General features: G+C 41.2%; 1 protein-coding gene across 1 annotated transcript in view; it reads left to right on the forward strand.

The window, feature by feature from the left end:
• The first annotated feature begins 1,464 nt into the window (after positions 1-1,464).
• The window catches only part of DEPTOR (DEP domain containing MTOR-interacting protein), a 48,056-nt gene continuing 26,557 nt past the window's right edge, over positions 1,465-22,963 (forward strand). Inside the window, exons 1-4 of the mRNA XM_009881034.1 lie at positions 1,465-1,532; positions 1,680-1,858; positions 3,885-4,008; positions 9,686-9,864. Of these exons, the coding sequence (XP_009879336.1) occupies positions 1,465-1,532; positions 1,680-1,858; positions 3,885-4,008; positions 9,686-9,864 (550 nt within the window). The remainder of the gene's footprint in view (positions 1,533-1,679; positions 1,859-3,884; positions 4,009-9,685; positions 9,865-22,963) is intronic.

Here is a 22,963-nt window from a genome sequence, read left to right on the forward strand (position 1 = left end):
CTTTCCCTATTTTTGTTCTTGCAGATTATTGTGCAGCATAAGACTGGATGGACATTAACAGAACCTGGAATATATTTTAAATGTAAAGCTCAGTCAGACATACTGATAATTTTGTGTTCTATAATTAAAACTGTGTAGGCTTTTCTTTTTAAGTATGGCAACAGCTGTTAGAGCACATCTGGAAAATATGCTTTAGGCAAAGGTATTTTAGCTCAGAGAATTTCACAACGCATGGGATATTTACCAGCACTTCTTTCCAGAATACTAATCTGATTTATCAGTATTTTATTATAAAAGCCTTCATTTTTTCATGATGTATGCAAAGCTGGGTTTGAATTCATATCACAGATTGGGCATTCCAGTGTAGTTCAAGGCTAAATGCTGCAAACAAAAACATTGCTTTGCTACTATTTTTAGGTAGAAGCCCACATAAGCCTTGTCTAAAGCTATAGTAATATTTTCTTCACTGATTTCAGCAAATATTTCCCTCTTCTTTGATTCTAAGGAGAAATAATTGTTTCATACATTGAGAGGAAAATTGGTCTTGTGGCTGGGCTGCTGCTCTCTGCTTCTCGAGGCTCATGTTAACGCGTTTCTGCTCCATCTCCCTCTCTAGGAAATATAGCTGTACCCCCTACAATTATTACAGCATTACTTGGAACTTCTTTGAAATCAGTGAGAATGTTTACAAGGTAGGGTCCTGGCCACTTCAAAATGAATGGCAATACTTCTGCTTATGATGGGAGCGTAGTGTTGTGGTTTCTATGCTTTCTTCAGAACTGTTGTATAGACATGGCACTATAAGCCCGGAATTATTAAAATTGTTAGTTAAAATGGAAACAAGAAAGCAAAAAACTTTCAAAAAAACTCTATCCATTAATTTATTGATAACGTTACTAATTTTATTTGGGAAAGATTGACTAAAAATAAGGATGCAGAACCCCAGAACCTTTACTAACAAGGTAATACTCTAATCAGGATCTTGCATTCTGACCCAAGTGTCTCAAAACCAGCCAACCAACTTGCTGTCAAGGTGATGGGGGAGATTTTGCAGATAGATAGTGTTTACCTATAGTTTCCTAAGTGTGAAATCAGTTTCCCTTTACTTAGAGTAGGAGGGAACTTTTTTATGCTGGATAACATTCTGTTGGAACATCTTTGCGCCTGAATTTTAAATCATAAATCTTTGCTTGTTGTGCAGCTGGAGGCAAAATGCAGTTACCCAACCAAGGAATAAACTACAGCTAAAAAAGAGAATGAGATTTAAATAAAAAAACCTTATGTCAGTGATACCACAAAATAAAAGGGTAACTTGGAACATATTAGTGGTAATGTGGGAAAATTAATTACAAGTTATTGACAGTTTAATTGACCTACAGGAAGTATTTTAATGGGCTTAGTATGCTGTGCTGTTCTTCATTTTTTAATCTTTTCCACTGGGTAGAAAACAAGTTTTTTCGAAGTATGGGGTTTAAAGTTGAAACAAATGGTTCCTGTGGCTTGCCTGGTGGTCAGACACTAGCGCTGGACGTGTGACCGAGTCTCTCCCTCTTCCACCCAGCACCTGCAAAGCCCATCCTGTGAGCAGAGCTTGGGTCCCTCTGCTCCGCTCTTGTCCCAGTCTTGCTAGCGACAAAGGCTCTTTGCACATGATACTCATATGGTGATTTGACCCCCAGGCTCCGACTGCATGAAGAGAAGGTCATTAAAGATCGGCGTCACCACCTTAAGACGTACCCAAACTGCTTTGTTGCCAAAGAGCTGATCGACTGGCTGATTGACCATAAAGAGGCCTCCGACCGAGAGACGGCAATTAAACTGGTGCAGAAATTACTGGATCACAGCATTATCCACCATGGTAAGTGCAATATCAGCTTCGAAAAAGTTCTAAGCTAAATTTTATTGATTGCTGTGAGACAAAGGGAAATCCCACTCCTGCTCTTCAACCAAGTATACGACAGGTAGGATCATTTCCCCGCCAGAAAGAGAGCATCTCCCTTGTGTTGTGCTGCTCCGCAAAGTGCCCCATGTCCCGAGGGACACAGAGAGGCTGAGGAGGTGCGGAGTGACATTCCCCATGTCAGTACAGGTGGGGAAGTCACTGGAGACTGTGCTGCTGCTGCCATGCCTCCAGAGCAGCCCCAGCTGGATCCTGTCCCCTCTCTCCCCACTGCCCTCACCTCCCAGTTTCCCAGAGCACAGTTTTCCAGCTGAAAAACCCATCTGAAAAATCAGCCTGCAAAAAAAGGTCATTTTTCTCACGTGGATTAGTTCTGTGGCCCTGTCCCTCACACCAGCTGCACAAACATTAGTGCTGGTACAGCTGCAAGAAAGTTAGTGGTTGGACTGTGCCCTGATTAATTTTCTCCTAAACTTGTTGTCTCTTTGAGATCTCTTCCTTTCAGCTTCTTGAATAACAATTTACGCTGATGAAAAGGAGACTTCCAATTGAGTGGTAGCATTTAGTTGCCTTTTGGTGCACAAAAAGGCTAGGAAGCACACAAACAAAGAAGATCCAAGCCCTTGATTTCAAGCGTATTGTATTACCCATTTCAAAAAGGCAAAATGTACCATTTGTTTCTTTTTTAAGGGAAAACTGAGTGACTGCAAACAGACGAGTGTTGACTTTATGCAGGGGTCACGGTATGTGCAGCAATACTGCTGCTATCTGCAATACATTAACAACACCTTAATTAAAGTAAGAAATGCACATATTGAATGAGTGCCACTTCTACAGCTTCTGCTTGGCTATTAAATTAAAATTCTGGGTTGTTATGGAAACTGGGACTCACGGTAGATAGTTAAAGAATAAAGGAATTATAGGGTATTCAAATCTGACTACTTAATCCTCTATTGAGAAAATGTCAGTGAAGAGTTGCGTGGATGCCTGAGTGACTTAATTTAATCGAGCAATAGATGTTTTATTGCTGAATGCTTGTTTAAAGCTTTAGCAACCTTCAAATGTTCTCTACCTCAGGATCCAATTGCACACTGTAACTTGCATACAAATTTTATATACACATGTGAATATGTTACACATAGAGCAGGTGTTTCTTAAAAAAATTCATGTATTGCACTCAAATTTAATAAACTTGTTTGCAAAGTGAGCTAGGGCAAATTCAGAGAGGTTCAATCAGGTTCTGCAGGATGCTCAGAACGTCCTTTCAACTCCCGTGTCAAGTGAAAGAGGTACCAGTTCCTGCTCCTGTGGTGCAGAAGGTGAGCCCATGAATGTGGGCTGACAACTCCACTAGGAGCAGCTTGGTTGGGATATCTTTCCTATTAATTTATGCCCTTGCTGGAGCTCTGTTCTGCGTTTACAGGAGCCTGTCGTCACTTGCTCTCTTATAAACCTTATTTAGCATTTTGCATTGTGCTCCTGTTGCGCCTACTATTTGCTAGCTGGCACGGCAGAGCAATCAAGACAGTTTTAAGAGGGCAGAAGGCTTTGATTTTGACTGTTTCTGCAGGAAGTCTCAAGTTTCCTACAGCATCACTCAACTGATACAAGTAACTTTAAGATATTTGCCAATCCTTAAATTATTGGGTGTTCTACACTGGTGGCCTTTTAAACAAACAAGCTAACAGACTATGTCCAGGTTTTCTGGGTGTACAACAGATGGATGCTTTTTTGCTCTTTATGTTCGCAGTAATACTCACAAAACTGAAGAACACCTGTCCCTCTCTGCTAGAAATTTGGGTACCTGTCTGAAAGTTTTCTCCAGCCTTTCATCAGTTATAAGAACTGAATAAAGCTGTACGCTCAGAAATACAGGGGGTTAGGCTCCATATGTGCTTGCTTTGAAGTTCAGCAGCGATACCTGCTAAACGGATCCTCAACTCCTTAACATCCCTGTGATTTTTTTATATATTTTACATTTCAGTCTGTGATGAGCATAAGGAATTCAAGGACGTCAAACTCTTCTACCGCTTCAGAAAAGACGATGGGACATTTCCGCTGGACAACGAGGTGAAAGTCTTCATGAGAGGACAAAGACTGTATGAAAAGTATGTTGCATTCACTATCCATAATGTGTTGCTAATAGTACCACAGGAGGCAAATGGTACTTGTTAATCTATTTTTGAATAGCCAGAGTCTTTCAAATCATGCAGGAATGGGTCTGGGTAATCCCATGACTCTAGTGGGTAACCCATCTCTATCTCCCACATTTCCCTTTCTCTTTTCTACCACATTCACTTGTAGCATTTTGTTTAAAGTGAAATTGCATTTTCTTATGTTCTGGGTTGAAAATGCATCCTGTATGAGAACCAAATGTAAATTTAAGCCCTTGAACTCTATTCTTTAAAAATAATTACTAATGGATGATTTGTCATGTAAAGTTTGTAATCACAAGACCTAAACCTTTAGTACTGAACAAGTGGCTACATATCTGTTGAGACTCCATATCAGAAGACATGATTTTAAATAAAAGGTGAAATTAATCTTCAGTGTTCCAGTCTGCAAAGCTTCTACATCAGAAAGGTTAAATTAAATGTAGTTTCAAAAAAATCCCAGCCAAGAACATCTAATTAAGATTTGAAACAGATGATTATGCTGAGATACTGATTATCCCACTGGATTACTTCCGTCAAATAACTAGGCAGCTTAACCATACTTCCCAATCTATAATTAATGACATTTTTATTCAGGATGTAGAGATTGTGACACGGTACTTTCAAGCAGACTGAATAAAATGCATGTTGGCATATACTACAACCTAATGCAAAAGTTATGATATGTTATTTTCCAAAAAACTTGAAGTATTGCTGCAGACGGAATCCCACTCACTCTCCTGCTTGGTTAGAGCAGAAGCATGCAGCAGCCGGGAGAACTTCTGGCTGGAGTTATTTTGTTTCCCTCTTAGAATAAAGCGCTCAGGACAATCCCAAGTTTAAAAGCTGATGATAAATGTTATTTTCAAGGTTAGAAGGCTCTGAAGGTCAGTTTGGTGAAAGAGCAATTAAACTGAAGTATAAACCAATAATTATAAATGCCACTTCTTTTGTTGCATCCATCATATAAAATTTGCTGAGACTCAGTGACTGACTATTTAAACTGAAAAATAATAATCATATAAGACACAAGAAAATACACCACTGGAAAAAATCCTCCGTTGGATGGACTGGGACTCATGAATTGAATCACTCATCTCCAAAATCTCTTGTGCCTTCCTAAGCACAGCATTTGCTCCTTTAGACTCTGTAACACACAGTGCCTGCAAGCCTGGTCCATCCTGTGAAAAGCCAATCGGTGTATCTACAGTAGCAAACCTTATTTTTTCTATTTGTGTTCTATATTTTTATTTCTGTTGTTCTGTGAGCAAAATAATTGTTTGCTGGTGAGGCTGCTAACAGTCCTCTGCGTGAAAGGACCCATGGTCAGAAGAACTCTGTTCTGCCAGTGTCTGCTTCCATCCCCATTTCTCTGTGTGAAGAACTGTCTCCAAACCAATGTCTAGTGTCCAGTTAGTCCAACACTATATTAGCAGAAAAATGTTCGTTACATAGATTGTTCCCATCTTGGAAAAGGAGTTAATTCCAAAAGCAGCACCTATATCTAAATATAACTGCATCCTCATGAGGTGGTTGCTCCTAGGCAACGTATCTAAAGGGTTCAGAAACTTTTAAAAGCAGCCCTGAGTGCTAAATATAGTACAGATTAAAAATACATGGCATTTCAAAACCAGTCTGTGACAGTCAAAGCTAGTCAAAATTCTCCATGGATCATTGGAAATATTTTATATTCATGGGAGATAAGAACGCATACCTGGGCTATCTGGGCTTCACTTTGTTTATTGTAGCAAATCCAGCATGCAGAGCACTTGGATTTCGTTAGGTCCCTTGTCCATGCATGCTTATTAGCAACATCTTCACAGTTTCATTGGATGCAGATTAAACTCAAAATCGAATGCCGAAAGTCAGACTATCAGACTACTACAGAAAAAGCTCTGCAATGAAATGTATGTGTAATATATCTGTTGTATCAGTTTGCTTATACTGTTGAGAAAGAAAATATTAATTCAGTGCAATTAAAATAGTTATTAAATGGCAACAACTGCAGAAAAGTATTCATGCACACACGTGAAGTCACTTACCAGTATATTCAACTTATCAAAATGCCTGTAGGCCTGATTTCAAGAGAAATGCAACTATGCCAAAGGAAATCTATCTGAATCCAACATATTTTAAAAATCTGTGTCTAATTTTGTAGATGTTGTTGATCTTCACTAGGCTTTGCTAGTTTATGATAGACATTATAATACTATTTCCTGCTCTTCTCCACCCACCGCATTAGGGCTGGAGTACCGTTACATTCAGAAGCCAGCGTAGTTTGTGTTGCCAAAAATTGCAGACATGTTATCCAACATCAGTCCATGCAGATTTGTACCCTCAGTGGGTAAAATGAGCAAAATGCTTTAGGAGGATCAGCAGGTTGTTGCATGGGTGGAGGAATGGATCTGTTAGGCCAGTTCCCCGCATTCAGACAGCTGTTTTGGGTAAATGTCCCCCAGGACATAGGAACATTAGGTCTGTCCCCACAGTGAGGAGCTCTCATCTGTCTCCCTTCTGTGTGACCACAAAGCTTCTTGTACCCTGGATTCTCCTCTTTTGTGGCATTACCTCCCTCACCTACTATGGATGTCTTCAGTGGCTGTACTTGTGCCATTAGAAGATTTAAAATCAGTTTCTGACTGTATTCTCCCTTCATTTGCACTGAAAATCATAAAACAGCTCAGATTCCCTGCACATCATTGCAAACTTTGGTAATCCTTTCTGTGAACATGCTTTGATGTTCAAGTTTATAACTAGAGATGAAACCTATTGGTTTGTCTGAAAATTGTTAAATAGTTTATTAGGTCCAAAGACGGTATCAGTTTTCATCAGATAGATCGAATGAGATAAACATGTTTCCTGTTCAACAAAACCCTCCCTGCAAATCCTAAATAAAACCAGCACAGACTGTTCATAGTTTTAAAAAAAAAATCAATTTGTGCAGGCATCCTATTTTTATGATGTTTGCAATTCTCAGTAGATTTTGGTCAGGCACATAGGATTGTTGTTTCTGGTGCAGTCGGGTTTAGGAGCTATAAGTCATCGCATGATGTTGACTTCAACTGAGATTTTTCAACCAGATTTCACAGTGAAAGAAGTGCAGATTTATGGTTTTAATTTCAGGAAATCATTCAGATAATTTTGAGACTGCATTCTTTGAATCACTTTCATTTTAACTCATCAGTGGTTAATTTATCCTCTGGTGCAGTTTATTTAGATAAAACAAGGTTAAAATTTTCTTTTGAAAAGGGTTTGAATTTCAGTGTTTGGCTAAATACATTCCCTTAATGCAGGATAACACCAGCTTTTAGCAAAGAATATGTTTTGACATGAATAGCCTCATGCTTTTTGAAACAAGGATAAAATGGAAGAGATAGAGGCAATTTCCAGTTCTGGCTAATGAAAGGCCAGGTTTTTGGCTGATGTAAATTGGTACAGCTTTGTCGACAGCCATGGAGTTACAGTGATTTACTTCAGTTAGCGACGTAAGTCTATGGATTGCTGTTTCTGAATTTGTTAAACTGTCAATTTGCCATGTCTGTTTGTTCACAAGTCCAAATCCTTTGCAGTGCTATTCTGGGCACACACAGAAGGGTGTGAAATGTCAAACTGAGTGTTTTTCCACTTGATATTTTTCCAAATTTCTTTTGTGTCTCTCTAAAAATCTAATGATTAGCATCTCTTTTTCAAGGACCTCTCTATCTGCGACTTCAATGAGCTGGTCAACTAATTATAGACTTATCAAAGAACAATTAACACCATCCTAAGGATTTTTTTATTTGGTGCTCACAGAGCCTGGTAACCAATTCTGGGTAGCCCTGCAGCAGATGGTATGGAAAGACATGAGCTTTGGGTTTTTGTTTTTTTTTTTTTTTCTGGGAGGAAAAGAGCCTGGTGAACAAGACACATTTTAAAACGGTCCCTTGGAGCTCTGTCTGTATTAGATGTGGTTAGTGCGGGACAAAATGTTGCCTTGCAGGCAGATGCTTGTAAATCAAAATATGAAAAAAAAGAAAAAAAAAAAAGTCTTTGCAAGAGTTCTGGAGTCAACACCTTGTCCCCTGTGGCACATACTCTTGCTTTTGGCCTCATTCCTGCCAGCTAATTTTGACTTTCTCAGTTCTTACTCAGCTCGGAGGCGCTGGCAATGACGCACCGACATCTAAAGGAGCAGCTCATTATATCTGCTACTGACATACAGCTGTGGCTGAGCAGCCATCGCCTGATTTGGTGATCTGCTGCCTGGTGGTCAGATCCAGTCAGTTCAGGCTTCTGGTGAGCTCTCGTTGAAGTCAAGGGAGTAAATCTTTGAGGTGAAATCACAAGGGCTGGGTTCTGTCAAACCTCCTCATTGTAATTTCAAATTAAACTTTTCTCTGTGGTCTCATGGCACTGATTTTTCTGATGTGTCCCAAAGGAGGTGACATTATATTCCATGCACTCTGGACATGCTGGCAGTTTAAGAAAGAGATAGCCCATATATGGATTTACATGAAATTCAATTTTTTTTGCCAGAAGGGCAAAGATTAAGCGCTTCCAGAATATTCCTGTTGTAGTTCAGTTGTGCCCTTAATTTCAAAATAGTTGGTGAAGGGAGGGGACTTATTAGGCTTACATGGAAAAAATAACCATGCCATTCTTGAGCTATTATTCTGAAAGTCTTACCACTAGTCCTATTATTAGCCTATAATAAATAAAATTATAATGAAGAAAAATGAAATTAATTCATAAAGGGGCTATGGTGCTTGGTCTCCCAACAACATCATAAAAGTAGGATTCTGTATGGAAAAGAAGAAATTGTCATTGCTTCTTTCAACCTGTCTTCTCTTTCAAACTGTCAGCCTTACACTTTTGCATTAACAAGATACTGAGACTTTTTCTTTTTCTCATACTGTGTCATTTGTGTAGATTACTTGAATGCAGAAGAATTTATTAGTGCTTTTAAGGGAGGTACAAGCCAGTTGCTAGGAGATGTAGAGACACCTCAGGATGTTCCTCTGAACTCTGGTGTTACATGGAGCCAACTGAGGCACAGAGACTCTGAGACTCATATGCCAAAATATGTTCAGGTGTGTAATTCACTGGTTGCAGCTGCATCACTGGGTGTTGGACACTAAATATTTATTAACCACCCAAACCACAGAACTACCTTTTTGCCTTCCTCTTGATTTTTTCTGCAGCTGTTTTAAAGCTTATGGGGAGAATTTTCAAAACCATCTAAATGACTTCAGGGCATAGTTCTGCTAACTGTAAAAATTAATTAGGAATTTTTGAACACATTAGTCACGATCTGGTGCTTTTAGGCTAGTTTTGTTTCCTAGTTGATAGTACATTAACTTTTAGGGAAGCTAAAGAACTAAGTAGGGGAAATGGGAAACTGAAAATCCTTGTTTTCTTTTAGGGAAAAAAAAAAGAGAGCATTAACTTCACACAGGAATATAAAGCCTATTTTTTTTGATTTAGCAGCTGTAATTCACATCCTAAGTTTAGATTGACAGCTTGAGGAAAGATTTAGTAAGTCCGTGAAAGGTTCACATCTGTTTGCTTAATATCAGTGAGACTTGACAGAATAAATCCGGAGTTGCTTATTTGAAGAACCATTTTCCCCACCAATTTTTCCCCCCCATACCAGGCTGATGAGTTCTGAAAATACTCTTCTGCAAGCCAGGGAAGAGGAAGGAGTCAAGTATGAACGGACCTTCGTGGCATCTGAGTTCATTGACTGGCTGATCCAGGAAGGAGAAGCCACAACACGGACTGAAGCAGAGCAGCTCGGCCGCAGGCTTTTGGAGCACGGGATTATACAGCACGGTGAGAAATATACTGCCAGGTAGCAAAAGCTACACCTTTCGTAGCACTTTCTTCAGGTCAAGTCACGTGGAGGGGCTATTGTCATAATATGTCCAAATTCTAAATAATTTCAGGTAGAAGTCTAGGTAACTTTATTTAATAAAAGAGCGGCTTTTTCAAAAGCTTGTTGTCTTAGTTCTGAAAATTCTGCCTCAAATGAAGAATACGACTAGAATTTGGGATGGTGTAACAGCAACATAAGGATGTGAATGAAAATCAATGGTCCTACGCTTGTGGTAACTAACTTGTAGAACTGGTTATCAGCAATACATATAATTGAGGTAAATAGCTTTGTAAGGATCAACTAGGGATTAGGGCCATAAATAAGCTATATTTTCTGTGTAGAATAAAAATGACAGGTTCTGTATATTTTCCTACTTGAGGACAGGAGCAGAGCACAATCTGATGCCAGAAAAGCGGCTTTCCTCTTGGTCACGTTGCAGAGTTATTCTAGTATGTTTGGGCACGAAAGATGGTGTCGCTTTCAGCTGAAGTGTTATTATATTTGTCCTAGTAGTGTAATTTCTTTGAGGCAGGAATCTAATACTTCTTCATGGTCCAGCACAATGTGACTGGCAGACACACCTTCACCAAGCAGCTCCCTCTGTTAAGGGTGGAAGAGACAGTTTTCTGTCCGTACTGCCCCGAGGGTGAAGAAGGGAACGCCCCTGGCACTCAAACCCATTTTACATGTTGTCATCATCTACTCTCCGTGCAAGTTGCCCTTCTTTGACCTGGCGTTTTCCACCATAAACATGTTGCAGGGCCTCTGGGAGTGATGAAGGGGTGCCAGGAGATGAGAGAACAAGCTGGCAGTAGCTGTTAGCTACGTTGCTTAATGCACAACAGGAAAGTAATCAGATCCTGGTGATCCAAATGTTGTCAAATCAACAGTAATTCTGACAGAGAACAAACAATTCACCATATTAACAGGTTGTTAATAGACAAGGTGCTAGATTGGCTAGTTTGCTTGTTGCTTTGTGAGAAAACCTAGTTTTAAGGAATAGAGAAAAATAGGGGCACAAGTGACCTGCAGAGTTCCTGCGTGGTTGTAATCATGCTCACATTATCTTTAGTTTCCCATTACTAGGAGCTACTTCTGAGTGTTTACAGTAATCAGCTTCCAGTTCTATAATTACCCTCGTGCTTCCTATGATTTATAGGGTGCCAACTGCTTGGAGCTTGATGGACAGGGAAGGTATGCCACCCCTCCTCTTTATAGCAACAGTGATTTCATTCCTATTTTTACCCAAGCATTTTCTGTGTATTATTATATATAGGGTAGACTTTCATTTAAAAAAATGGGGGGAAAAAAAAAGACGGAAGTGAGATTTACACTGCTATTGACATTTTTGCAGAGGAAATAAAATCAGGACTTGATACTTGGTGCAAAGCTGGATTTATTTTGCTATTGAATCTTTGCAGAGCTAAGAAAGTCAGGATGGGGCTTTTATTGCAGATCAACCATTGTTTCATTAATGAAGGCAAACGCTCAGCGGTGCATGTGGGCAGGGAAATAATTTTGCCCTCATTAAGCCGGGTTCCTGGGGGGATTCCTAGCGACGATGGCCCTGCTCACCTTCATGGATTCCCCTGGCCAGTTTTGCAGATTTATCCCCTGCCCATCCTCTTCTAGCAGTCAAGAGCACATGCAACAAGCAACAAGAGGGCTGTCGTAGAAAGAGATTTGACGCTCGTGAAGTGACCACAAAAGGGGCGCTGGGACTTAGTTGATTGCTGAGGAAGTGGCCTTCTCACTCCAAGGTACCGTCATCTTTCTCACTCAGCTTTTATTGAGGCAAAGGTAACTCCGTAGGGATTTCACATGGACTGGGTGGGGAAGCCAGAAGTAAAATAAAACTGAGTTATGTCCTTGAGATTTATCTTTACCATGGACATGCATTATGCATGCTTCTAAGCAGAAGATTTCATTCTCCTCTGGATTTCACTGAAACAATTTGCCTAGATAGTGTTAGGAATATTGATGAGAGTACTAGCAAGATTAACACACAGCTGGTTTGGGGTTCACCTTAGCAAGTGGGTATGATCTGCACATTTTGAACGTTTGTGTAATGCTGGCCTCCTCTAAGAAGGGAGCTCAAAATGAGAACTCCCAGTACAGAATTGGGGATATAAACTGTAAAACGGCAGGAGTGGTATTCTCTTCCCCACCCCGCCTGCCCCCGAATTCTAGGTCCAATTAAAAAAAAAAGAAAAAAAAAAGGTATTTTTTTATCTCTTAGTACAGTAAATTCATTTTGCCATACTATGCTCCCTTTGTTTTGTATCTTGTCAGCAGCACCAAAATGTTACTTGACACTAATTGGCATCCTTGTTGGCAGAACCAGCAGAAAGACTCTCGACTGTGCAGGAGTGGAGAATAAAACATTTTCCTGCCCTAAATGCAATCTTTTGCAAGCAGTATTGTTTAATATCCATAATATGGCATAAAATAAAGCTTGCTCTACTATTCTTATGAAGTATTTATTACCTTACCTGATGGAACAGAAAGTAATAGAAATAGTTGCATCAAGTTGCGAATCTCAGTAGTAATTTTCCAGCCAAAACTGAATTGTGCAATTTATTTTTACTGATAATGACTTTCATTTCAATTACTCAGAGAAGCTGTATTCTGCAGCGGAGGTACTGTATTCAAAACAGCTTCCTGTCACATTTATCTTCACTTTAATTGGTCAGACACAAACCAGGTTTCACAAAGGAAATAAACACTGATGCTAATTTTAAAAAGGAAAACAGCGGTTTAAGAGGAATTGTATAAGTGCTGTAAAAACATCAAACATTTCAGTTTAAATATAATCTTCCTCATCTCTTTGGGCATATATAACTATACATATTTCCCCTGCCATACATGAAAATGATGAAATGTGCTTAAGTGCTGAATTGCTTCCTTCCAAAATCCCACTGGCGCATACAAATCGCAACCCACAAACCACCATTTTCACAAATAGGAGCCAGATGTCCTTTCCTATGTGCTGGTACCCCCAGGTACTATGGAACAAAAAAAAAAAAAAAAAAAAAAAAAAAGAAAAGTAGCAGGGTATTATGCACCATACATTTCCTGAAGGCCTGTGTTGGCAGTGTAATTGCCAGTAGTTATTCTGCATTTGTGAATACTGATGGTCTTCACCAGAATATAGAAATAAAGATTGTGCAAAGAATTATAAAACATGGTGATGCACATTCAATAAGGCCAGGGGCAAAAGGTGCACAGAATACATTTCTCAGCTGCAGAAAAACCCATTTCTATTATGGTGAGGTACACAGAACTTTGTAATATTAACAGATAAGCCTTTCCTCCAAGAGACTGGATCTTTCCTAGTCCTTCTTCATATGGAAATGGTGAGACCAATTAGCTAGTGTGGTCAAAATTCATGTGCAGCACGAGAAGAAAGAAGTTCTCTGCCAGCTCCAGGGTAGATCAGACCAAGGATGGGCTAAGGGAAGGTGGAGGAGAGCGTGAACATCCACATGCAGTCACGGCCCTTGCTCAGTCTGGAAAGCAGGCATGCTGAGATGTCCAAGGAGGAAAAAAGATATCTACAGAGCTCTTTCTGGCATCATTTTTTGGCTCGTACTTGCTTATGGCACGGGCTGCAGCACTTACCCTGCACCTGCAGCCCCAGCAGTGGAGCATCACCAACATGCCAGGCTAAGTCCTCCTGTCCTCGTCTGAGGCCTCGCTGGATATGGAAGCTGGGGGGAGAAAGAAACATCTGCCTGCCTTGCAGAACAGTTTACGGTCTGGAATTGCAAGTGCTAAACACTTTCCATTTTAAAATCTGGTTAATACTGTTAGGAGGAACCTATGCCTTCTTAGGATAGCACCTGCGCTTTGCAGATGAATATTTGCATTTCCTCTGTGGCAGCAACCAAACTGTAACACATTTAGAAATGAGTTTCAATATGTTGCGGAGTGTAAACACATAGCGATTGCCCTGTACTGCAGACAGTACGGCGTGTGCCGCTCTCTCGGTCCAGCCTGCGAGAAATGCAGGTCTGAGCAGCAGCGCTCCCCTTCCCGTGCCAGATCACATCGTCTCCCTTTTGCTGCTGCTGCTTTCCAAGCTGCTGCTTACCTCCCAGTGCACGGGCTTGGTGTTTTTTCCTCTCTGACATCCCTCCAGCACCTTCCGCAGGCAGCGACCGCAGCATGGTTCAGCACGAAGCAGTTTGCATGGCTGCACACTCTGCTGGGGGGGTAGAGGGTGAGGGGGAGATGCAGATTCCCACCCTCAGATCAGCAGAGGAACACTTGTGGGATGGGTTCTGGAAAGGTCATAGATTTTGCTTTCCTGAGTGAGCGAGGGGTGGAAAAATTTCTTTTGGAGATTACTGGCTGGCAGGTATCTTCCTGAAAACATTTTATCAGTGCTAAGATTTTATAATGGTAGCAAATATGTGGTACAGTGTTTTAGGCATGATATAAGTGTCTTCTGCCCCCACCCCCATTTAGAATACCTTTCAGCTTTAAAAAGTTTTATTGAGTTAATTGCACTTGACCAGACCCGGTGTGTTCAAGACAGGCACGTGTTCTGCTGGCTCAGCACAGAGCAGGTGCTTACCACCTCTCAAGAGTTAATCTTTTATCAGCAAAACTGCACTGTGCAAATTACTTTCAGAGATAAAAACAAACATTTTGTAGTGACTTAGTGAGAACAGTAAATATTGACATATGCTATCTCCCTGTCTCTGCAGAAAAGTCTTAAAACATATATTTAATTTTCCCTGTTCTTTGCAAGGACTCTGTACCTTTAAACAGCAAAATTTCCCTTAACAAGACCATCAGTGCCTTTAGTTTTAAGCATCAAGATACATAATGCAGTTGAAAGTTTGTTATAATTGTGGAAGAAGATTAAATATCTAACAAAGTATTATTTCTTTTGCTTTTGTTGAAAAGCTTTCCCTCTCATCTAAAATTTCTGTAAATTGTAAAGTATGTGTTGTTACATTTCCTTTAGATGTCCAATTGCTTATGATTAGCTGACATTTCTTACTTTGTAAGTGAAGATTTGCTATAAATGTGAAATATACACATCTTCCTTAATTTGAGATTTCTCTTTGGAACCCCTTTTCTTAGAAATACCAACTGCAGGTAGGAATTCATAAGTGCCATTGAACCATCCCATAAATCCTTGACTTAAATAGTCGTAGATTTTCTCCTCTAAAATTAACACACAGATTTTTTGTATAATTTTTCCAGTTGATCTAGCACCTGGATCACATCAGCTGTTGGATACATCCAAGCATTCATTGTGTATACTCCATGCAAAAAATTATGAAACATCCCATTTTTACAAATGGTGCCATGATTTATCTCAGTCAAACACAAGTCTTCAGTTACTCTTTGAAGTCCTGCAACACAACTTTGTTTTTATTATAAGCCAGGTTCCCCCTGAGCCGATGCCATGCAGAAGCACTCAGTTGTTTATTTGTGTGACAGTTCTTCCTCACCTGTCCCCATACATAGGGACAGTCACCTCACCCACGGTAATTCAACTGCTTGTGCAAAATCTGGAGACCACTTTGCATATTTTCCATGATTTTGCCCTGGTAGGAAAGTAGGAGAATAAGAACTTCACATGGGACTGTATAATCTTCCAGCTTCCTATTCTATCAACTTCTCATTGTGCTCTTCTTGCAGTTGTCTTTATCTAAAGTAGGAATGTGTTTGGTTTTTGAAAGAGCCACATGCTCTATGCATTACATAAATAACATATGAAGCCTTCTTTTCATGTTAACTACCAAATTCTATTTTTCTGACAGAGAATGGGTTTCAGTTTTTAACAGCTGCAACAGAAAAAAAGATACCCAGATGGGCCTTTTCATCTTCTGCTTCCCTTGCCACAGACTGTACTTTCCATACTTTATTTGGAAGCAAAGAAAAGCAGTTGGCTATGTTCTGTAAACTTGCTAAATTAAAGATGATAAATCCTCATATACAAAATGAAAAGACTGCTGAAATGCGTGTGATTCAACACTGGCTTTTTATGCTAGAGTAAGTCGCGTGTATTTGAAAATAGACTGCAAATAGATGGCAAACCTACTGGAAAGACAAAATGTATATAGAAACACTTATCTGCATACCTATTTTAAAGGCAGCTGAAATAAAATGTTAATGCACTGAGCAGAATGTACTGCTTTAATAAGAGCAGGACACTGTATTTCAGTTCCCAAGGAACTTTTGACAGTTGTCTGTCGTAACCCTGATGCTTTAAAGATGGTGTTAAAGTTATCGAGACTTTTTTTTGCACTACATGAATATACCACAGTTCATTGAAACAGCTCCGGAGACATGGTTCTCTAATTATACCACAGCCTTTTTTCTGGACCTACTTACAGGTCCAGGACCTACTTACTTCTGGACACCCTTACTGGCTTCACCCTTAGCTAGGATGAGCTGGAACAGCTCTCTGGATTTCGTATTTGAGGGCCAGGGTCTGCCTTGTATTTTTATACCAGAGGGTCAGTGGAAACTGTAGCAGTTCAAGCTTAGATCTGTTGTCCATTCAGAGTGAATTCCTTGTAATCCAAACGAGAAAACGATACTGTTTAGCACAGCTGCACTGCCAAGAGTTTAACATGCTGGTTGAGTACATTCACAGGTGGGCCTATCTACAGTCTATGTAGCATATATACAGTCATAAAAGATGGAAATGCAAATGTTGTGTTTATGTGGTGCAAGGAATCCAAGATCCAAGGCCCTGTGCTCGCTGAACATCTGTAGTCTCTCTTCCTTGATTTGAGGGAGCTCCAAGCAGGTGGAATTCATCGATGTGTAAAAGGAAACTCATCTGAATAGGTGCCATTATTAAAATGCATTTGCAGATGCCAGATTAGCTTTAGAAAAACAGGAAGGCTCTGAGAGGAGTGGGAAAAGCATTGTCCAATGCAGAATAAAATGTCAGTTATTCTCCTCTGGCTGCACGTGCCTTGGGGCAAGGCAAGAGTGGAACGGAGACGCGCAGGAGCGGTGGGATGTGCGTCCGAGATGGGCAGTGTGGAGCCAGGGCGAGGACCTGCCGACAGCCCAGCAGCCGCGCTGAGCGGGTCTCAGCAGCTGGTTGGTGTTTTCCGACCTCACGGGCTCACCCTTGCTCTGCGACAGCCAAACTGGACGCACACACTTCCACTGGCAAGGGACAGAAACCGAGCCGGCAAAAGGCCGGAGGCACACAGGAGACGGGCTCAGCTCAGCAAGCTGTTAACCACGGGGAGAGGCATTTTTTTAAGGAACCGTTGTTTTACAGTGTTGATTTGTTTCCTTCCTTTTTAAACACTGGTTCTGCTTAGGAGAGGGGAGCGAGGAAGCAAAAGGACACAGGGCTGGAGCCAGGCCCTTCCCCGGACACACATTGGGTGCAGGGACACCTTCCACTGGACCAGGTTGCTCAAAGCCCCATCCAGCCTGGCCTTGAACACCACCAGGGATGGGGCACCCACAGTGTCTCTGGGTAACCTGTGCCACCCTCACAGTGAAAAATTTCTTCCTTATATCTAATCTAAATCTACTCTTTTCCAGTTTAAAACAATTACCCCTCATCCTTCACTACACTCCCTGATAAAGTGTCCCTCCCTAGCTTTCCTGTAGGCCCCCAGGGGCCTACATGATCATGCTTATCACTGTCGAATGGGACCGTACTGACTGAAAAAATATTTAAGCTGTTGGTTACATTTCAGGCAGAAAACAGATATGTTTCTCCAGTCAAATGTGTGTGACTTGTCCAATAAAACAAAAATACTTAGGTAACTGCAACATAAGGAAGGAGCTATAAGGTCTCCCTGGAGCCTTCTCTTCTCCAGGCTGAACAACTCCAACTCTCTCAGCCTGTCCTCATAGGAGAAGTGCTCCAGCCCTCTGATGATCTTCATGGCCCTGCTCTGGACCCGCTCCAACAGGTCCATGTCCTTCTTAGGTTGCTGGCCCCAGAGCTGGATGCAGTACTCCAGGTGAGGTCTCACAAGAGAAGAGTAGAGGGGCAGAACCACCTCCCTCCACCTGCAGCTTTGAACTGCATTTAACATCATTTTACTAGAGGAAACTACCTCAGTAAAAATATTAAGTACAGCTGCAAATAGACTGGGGCTGCTGCCTCATGCAGTGACAGGCTTGGAAATGTGTTGTGCACTGCTGGAAGAGTTCAGTGCTGTCTTTGTCTTTAAGTGAGGAAAGACATGACATAGCGGCGCTGAAAACTCCGTATACTCTGCTAATGCTTTTATAACCTCTTCCTCTTAACCCCAGCACAAGCTCATGCTCACACAAACAAACAAGCGCACACTTCAGCATGTCCTCCGCTCTCCTAGGCAAAGCTGCTCATCCAGATCCTCGGGGAACTTTGATCTCTTTCCCACCGCTCCCTCGACGGAGCAGCCGTTCCCGGGCTCCAGCCGCGGGCTCGCCTGGTGACAGCATTGTGGTTCTGAGGATGTGCAGGGCAGCTGGAGTCCATCACTGGATCTGCCCTACTGGGAACTGCAGCTTTTGGCTGGTAGAAAGCATTAATCACCGCGGTGGAGATGTACACAGATTATCAGTGCTAAAAATCACGGGGAACTGAAGTGGTGGGAGGGATTTGGGGGAAAAGCCAGTTATGAAAATGGCCTGATTTTTAAGGCATGAGTCACACCATTTATTAAAATAGGCTTTTGTACTTTCTAAAGCCTCCTCAGTTCTATGAAATCGATGTAAAGCTAATATTTCTCTCTCTGCTGTGCGTCAGCCTCCTTGCAAAAGAAGAAAAAAAAAAGGCTGGCTGAGCCCTGAGCAGATCCCAGGATTTTATGTCAGAATGAGAAGCTGAAAGAAGATTTGTATGGATGTTGCAATTTATATTTTATGTTTCTGGACAGAAACTGTGAAGCGGCCAGGCATAAAAACCACTAAAGCTGCAACATTAGGTGCTCCTGATTACAGAAATGCCAAAATAAATAGTCTGATTTTTCTCTTCTTAACAGTAATATAAATGGAGAATGACCAGCTAAAATCCTTGCTGATGAAATTTGCAAATTCTATGGATAAATAAGACAGTACACAAATAATTGAACTCAGTTAATTAAATGGTCATTACCCAAAAAGAGGTGCGCTTTCATATAACTAATGGTATAACTGGAAGGCAGTACATCTAGGAAATGAGAATACAGGCTCCACTCGTTGATGTGAAGCAACGCTGTGCAGGGAAAGGATGTCCAGGGCACAAATTGTTCCCAGTTTATGCTTTTCATGCAGTACAGCTGTATTAACTGTTACTATGAGGCTGAGATGTACAAAAAAAGGAGGACAGCAAGGAACAGAAGGGGCATGAGGTTGTAACTGGGAGCATGCAGTTCTGATGGACGGATTTTAGGAAGTATAAAGTCTGAAGAGGACTTGAGGAGGGCTGAAAAACAAGTCAAAATTTAAAGGGTGTTTTTTATTCAGCTGATCAAAGATAGATATGTTTGAGAGTTGGCTTCATCACAGACTTCTTTACAAAGATTTCTGACCAGATCTTCTGCAACTTTCTGATGGAGGTGTGACAAAGTCCAGGGATTAGCAGCTAAAGTTAAACAAACTCAGCCTTGAGTTAAATCTTTATTGCCTGGCAGGGAAAGTAACCGAAGGCTGGAACAGCTCATAAGGGGAAGAGTAAAGTGGTCATTACAGGCTGCTTAAAAGTAAGATTAAACTAAGTTTCATAAGATTAAAAGATAGTTTTTAAATTCTGTTTCTGGGAGAAATTTTGTGGCCTGTGTTTGTGGGAGATGAGACCAGTGGATTGCAACTGTACCTCCAAAGTTTGACATCAGTGACTATGAATTAATGTTGGTGTCTTTCCCTCCAGGACTATAAGGTTCTTAATTCACTTTTGTGATTCTGGAGGTTGCCAGTCACCATATATTTTCCTTACTCTCTTTGGAACAGTTTCTTTCTGTTTCATAAGGTGCACATCGTAACATGAACGTGTTGCCACATGAGCACCGGTGAGCTAAATCAGATTGAAAAACCCATGTAGTCACCCCACTTTGCTCTTTACATCACCCTCATCATGTACAAATACAGGTCCTGGTTGCTCTTTACATCACCCTCATCATGTACAAATACAGGTCCTGGTCCTTGTCAGCCACGGCCTGACAGTTCAAGACAGATGGGTGCCAGTTTTCTTTTCTGTGCTGCGTTATGAAGAGCAGTGAACTAATTCAGGAGTAGTTAAGTCAACCCGTATCCGGAGGCAGCAGTTCCGTGCGAGGGACTGATACCTGGAGCAGGAGCCTTGTTGGGCACCAAGAGCTTATCTGCTGCTGCCTCTGAGTCAACACTCCACGTTAGCTCGAGGTAACAACCTCTAAATTACCTTTAAAGAAATCCCTCCTGAGCAAGTCTGTGCAGTCCTCCCAGCATTCTGCAATCAGCTTGGAAAAGTTTTTCACTCCCACTTTTCTCTGCTGATTGCAGCAAAACACGAGCTGTTAGAGCAGCTGGGCTGAGTGAGCACCCATGCCTGCGCTGCTACCTCTCACCCGGCGTGTACCAAGAGTAACAAAACCAACCTTCTGTGTGTGCTCTGCCTCTGGCACTCACATTGTGATTTATCGAGGGTGAGGGCACGCGTAGCTCCTCCTGATTAATGCCGTAACTCAGCCATTGCACCTGAGAAGCGCTTCAGAGACAGCCCACACCGGTGTCTGCTCCCCCTTCTCAACCTCCTCCTTCTGATTCGTGGTCTGGAAATCCCTTTTTTTCCACACCATTCCAGATACAGTCACCCTTAGGCAGAGTCCCAGCATGGACAGTTCATCCCAAAGCATGAATATGTCAGAAAGTTGGTATTATAAAAAAAAAATAAAGCCCCATGGGGCACACCAATAATTTGGTGAGATATTTTATTTGATGATGTGTGTACAAGGAGGCAGTTTGAGTTAACTACTCCTGTTTATTTTTTGAGCTTCTCCTTAAATGCACATAAATACTACCTTTTAGTTAATGAATATGCAAAAAGTTACATGGTGCTACAAATACGTTATTTGCTCAAACTGAGGATGCACGCTGTTATTCTAAGTCTCACATGAAATGTGAACTATCAGTAGAAACAAGGAATTAAACTATGAAAATGAATGAGCACTCCAGATTCTCTACTAATACTACTTTTCATAAACATTCTGGCTACAAACCCTTTGTTGTGTCAATCATATACAAATATTCTACAACATATAATCATTGGTCTTATCTTTTCCACTTGTATTCACTTATGGTATAAAAATTCACCCTTCCATGGTCTAAAATAGTTACAGCAGGGCTGAATTACTTCACTGTAAGACCTAAACTTTGCTATTGTAAATATATAATGTTACAATATTTCAGTCAAAACAAGTATTGTTATTCGAAAATTTGTTTAGTGTCTTGACATAAAAAAGTTTATATTATGTAGTTTCACGGTCAAGAATTATTCTGGAATTTCTGAGTGCTTTAGGATGTCTGCAACACAAGCGCGTGTTGATCTCTGATTATCATAATTTCTGAGGACTGTCAGAGCACTTCAGTTAATGACACAAACAGAACAGAATAGTTTTACTTAAGAACTGTAGTGCCATAATATTTAACTTGAATTGGAAACCATACTGATATTTCTTATATTGCAAACGGTTGGCAACAGTAATTCTGCTTCCAAGGGAGTATTTGGGGGGCCTTCTTTCATTCAAGATTATGAATCCAAGTCACGTGCTGAATAAGTAGATGTTGTCTTTTTAAGTTTCAGGGAACTCTTTAAGATATCATTAAAAAAAGAAAAGGAAGTTTTTTGTATTTGTATCAGGTTATTCTAATAATGTGGTAGGATATGGATAGATATTGCTATTTTTACTTATTTTGTCAGTGATCTGAAAATGAGACTGGTAGCTGCAAACACCTACATATTAACTCCGCCTCTGATAGCAAATCCTTTTGTGGATGTAGGCGAGTCTCCAAATCTCTCCTCCATTTCCGTTCTTCAAAAATAGTGATCATTAGTAATGTTGTTTAATGGTATCGCGTACTACACGTGTCTGAAACGATGAGTACAGCAGCAGTGTACGCCTGCAATATTTAACATATCAGAACACAGTAACAAATCACTTGCAATGCTAAATTTGACTTAGCAAAGCCATTGTGCTCATGGAGGATGCATGTGGCTGATTTGAGGAAATAACAGGTTCATCACCAAAATGATGCCAAGTAAAGCCACGTGGCACTGGCTCTTCGGAAGCTCTTCAACAGACCCAGGCAATCTAGGCAACAAGGGTCTTTTCTGTAGATGGTACTTTGAAACATTGCTGTTTGGCTGACTGGTGTGACCTTTCTGCTTATTCATGAAAAAAGGTAGAGTTTCAAAACTCCACCTTTTTTCAAAACTCTCAGGAATGACCTACAGCCTACGCCACGCTGGGGGACGCTGGGGCGGACAGTCTGCGTGGCAGCTTGGGCACAAGCACGTGCAGTTCAGAAAGCTCCCGTGTCCTGATTATTCCTTGTGTACCAAAGGCAAAAGTCCGCTTGTACAGTGTCCCCTCTCTGACAGTGGCCCAGGCAGGCAAGGGACATGCTTCTTTGCAAGACGGACTTATGGTCTGACCGCATATGGCAGTTTCTGTATCCATATGGAGGACTGTGCCCTGAGGACCACGGCTAGGACCGGCCTCTTCTTTATTGTCTGGATGGTGGTAACTTACTTAATGTCCCTGCCATGAGTATTCTTTCTGAGACCATCAGCTGCTGCAGAAGGTAGCTGGGCTTTTTTCTCCTTGAGGCTATTCCTTCAGCTCACATGCACCAAATGACATAGTGGAAGTTAATGCCTAAATACAGCCTTTTTTGTCTACCATGTATGTGGGCTACTTCTGCGGAGCTCATGGTGAGCCATCTGGGACACACGGAGGTATTAGGAAGGAATTAGAGCACGAAAGAGGGCGTTGGGGATGAGGGTGAAGGGAAAGCATGCCAGCAGGGCTCCAGACTCTGGATCTAGCGTAGCAACTTGGGCTCTGCTGCTTTTGGACCCCACATGCTGGGCAGAGCTGAGACCAAGCC

This window comes from Charadrius vociferus, unplaced genomic scaffold, assembly GCF_000708025.1.
Source record: "Charadrius vociferus isolate BGI_N301 unplaced genomic scaffold, ASM70802v2 scaffold2, whole genome shotgun sequence".
NCBI lineage: Eukaryota > Metazoa > Chordata > Aves > Charadriiformes > Charadriidae > Charadrius > Charadrius vociferus.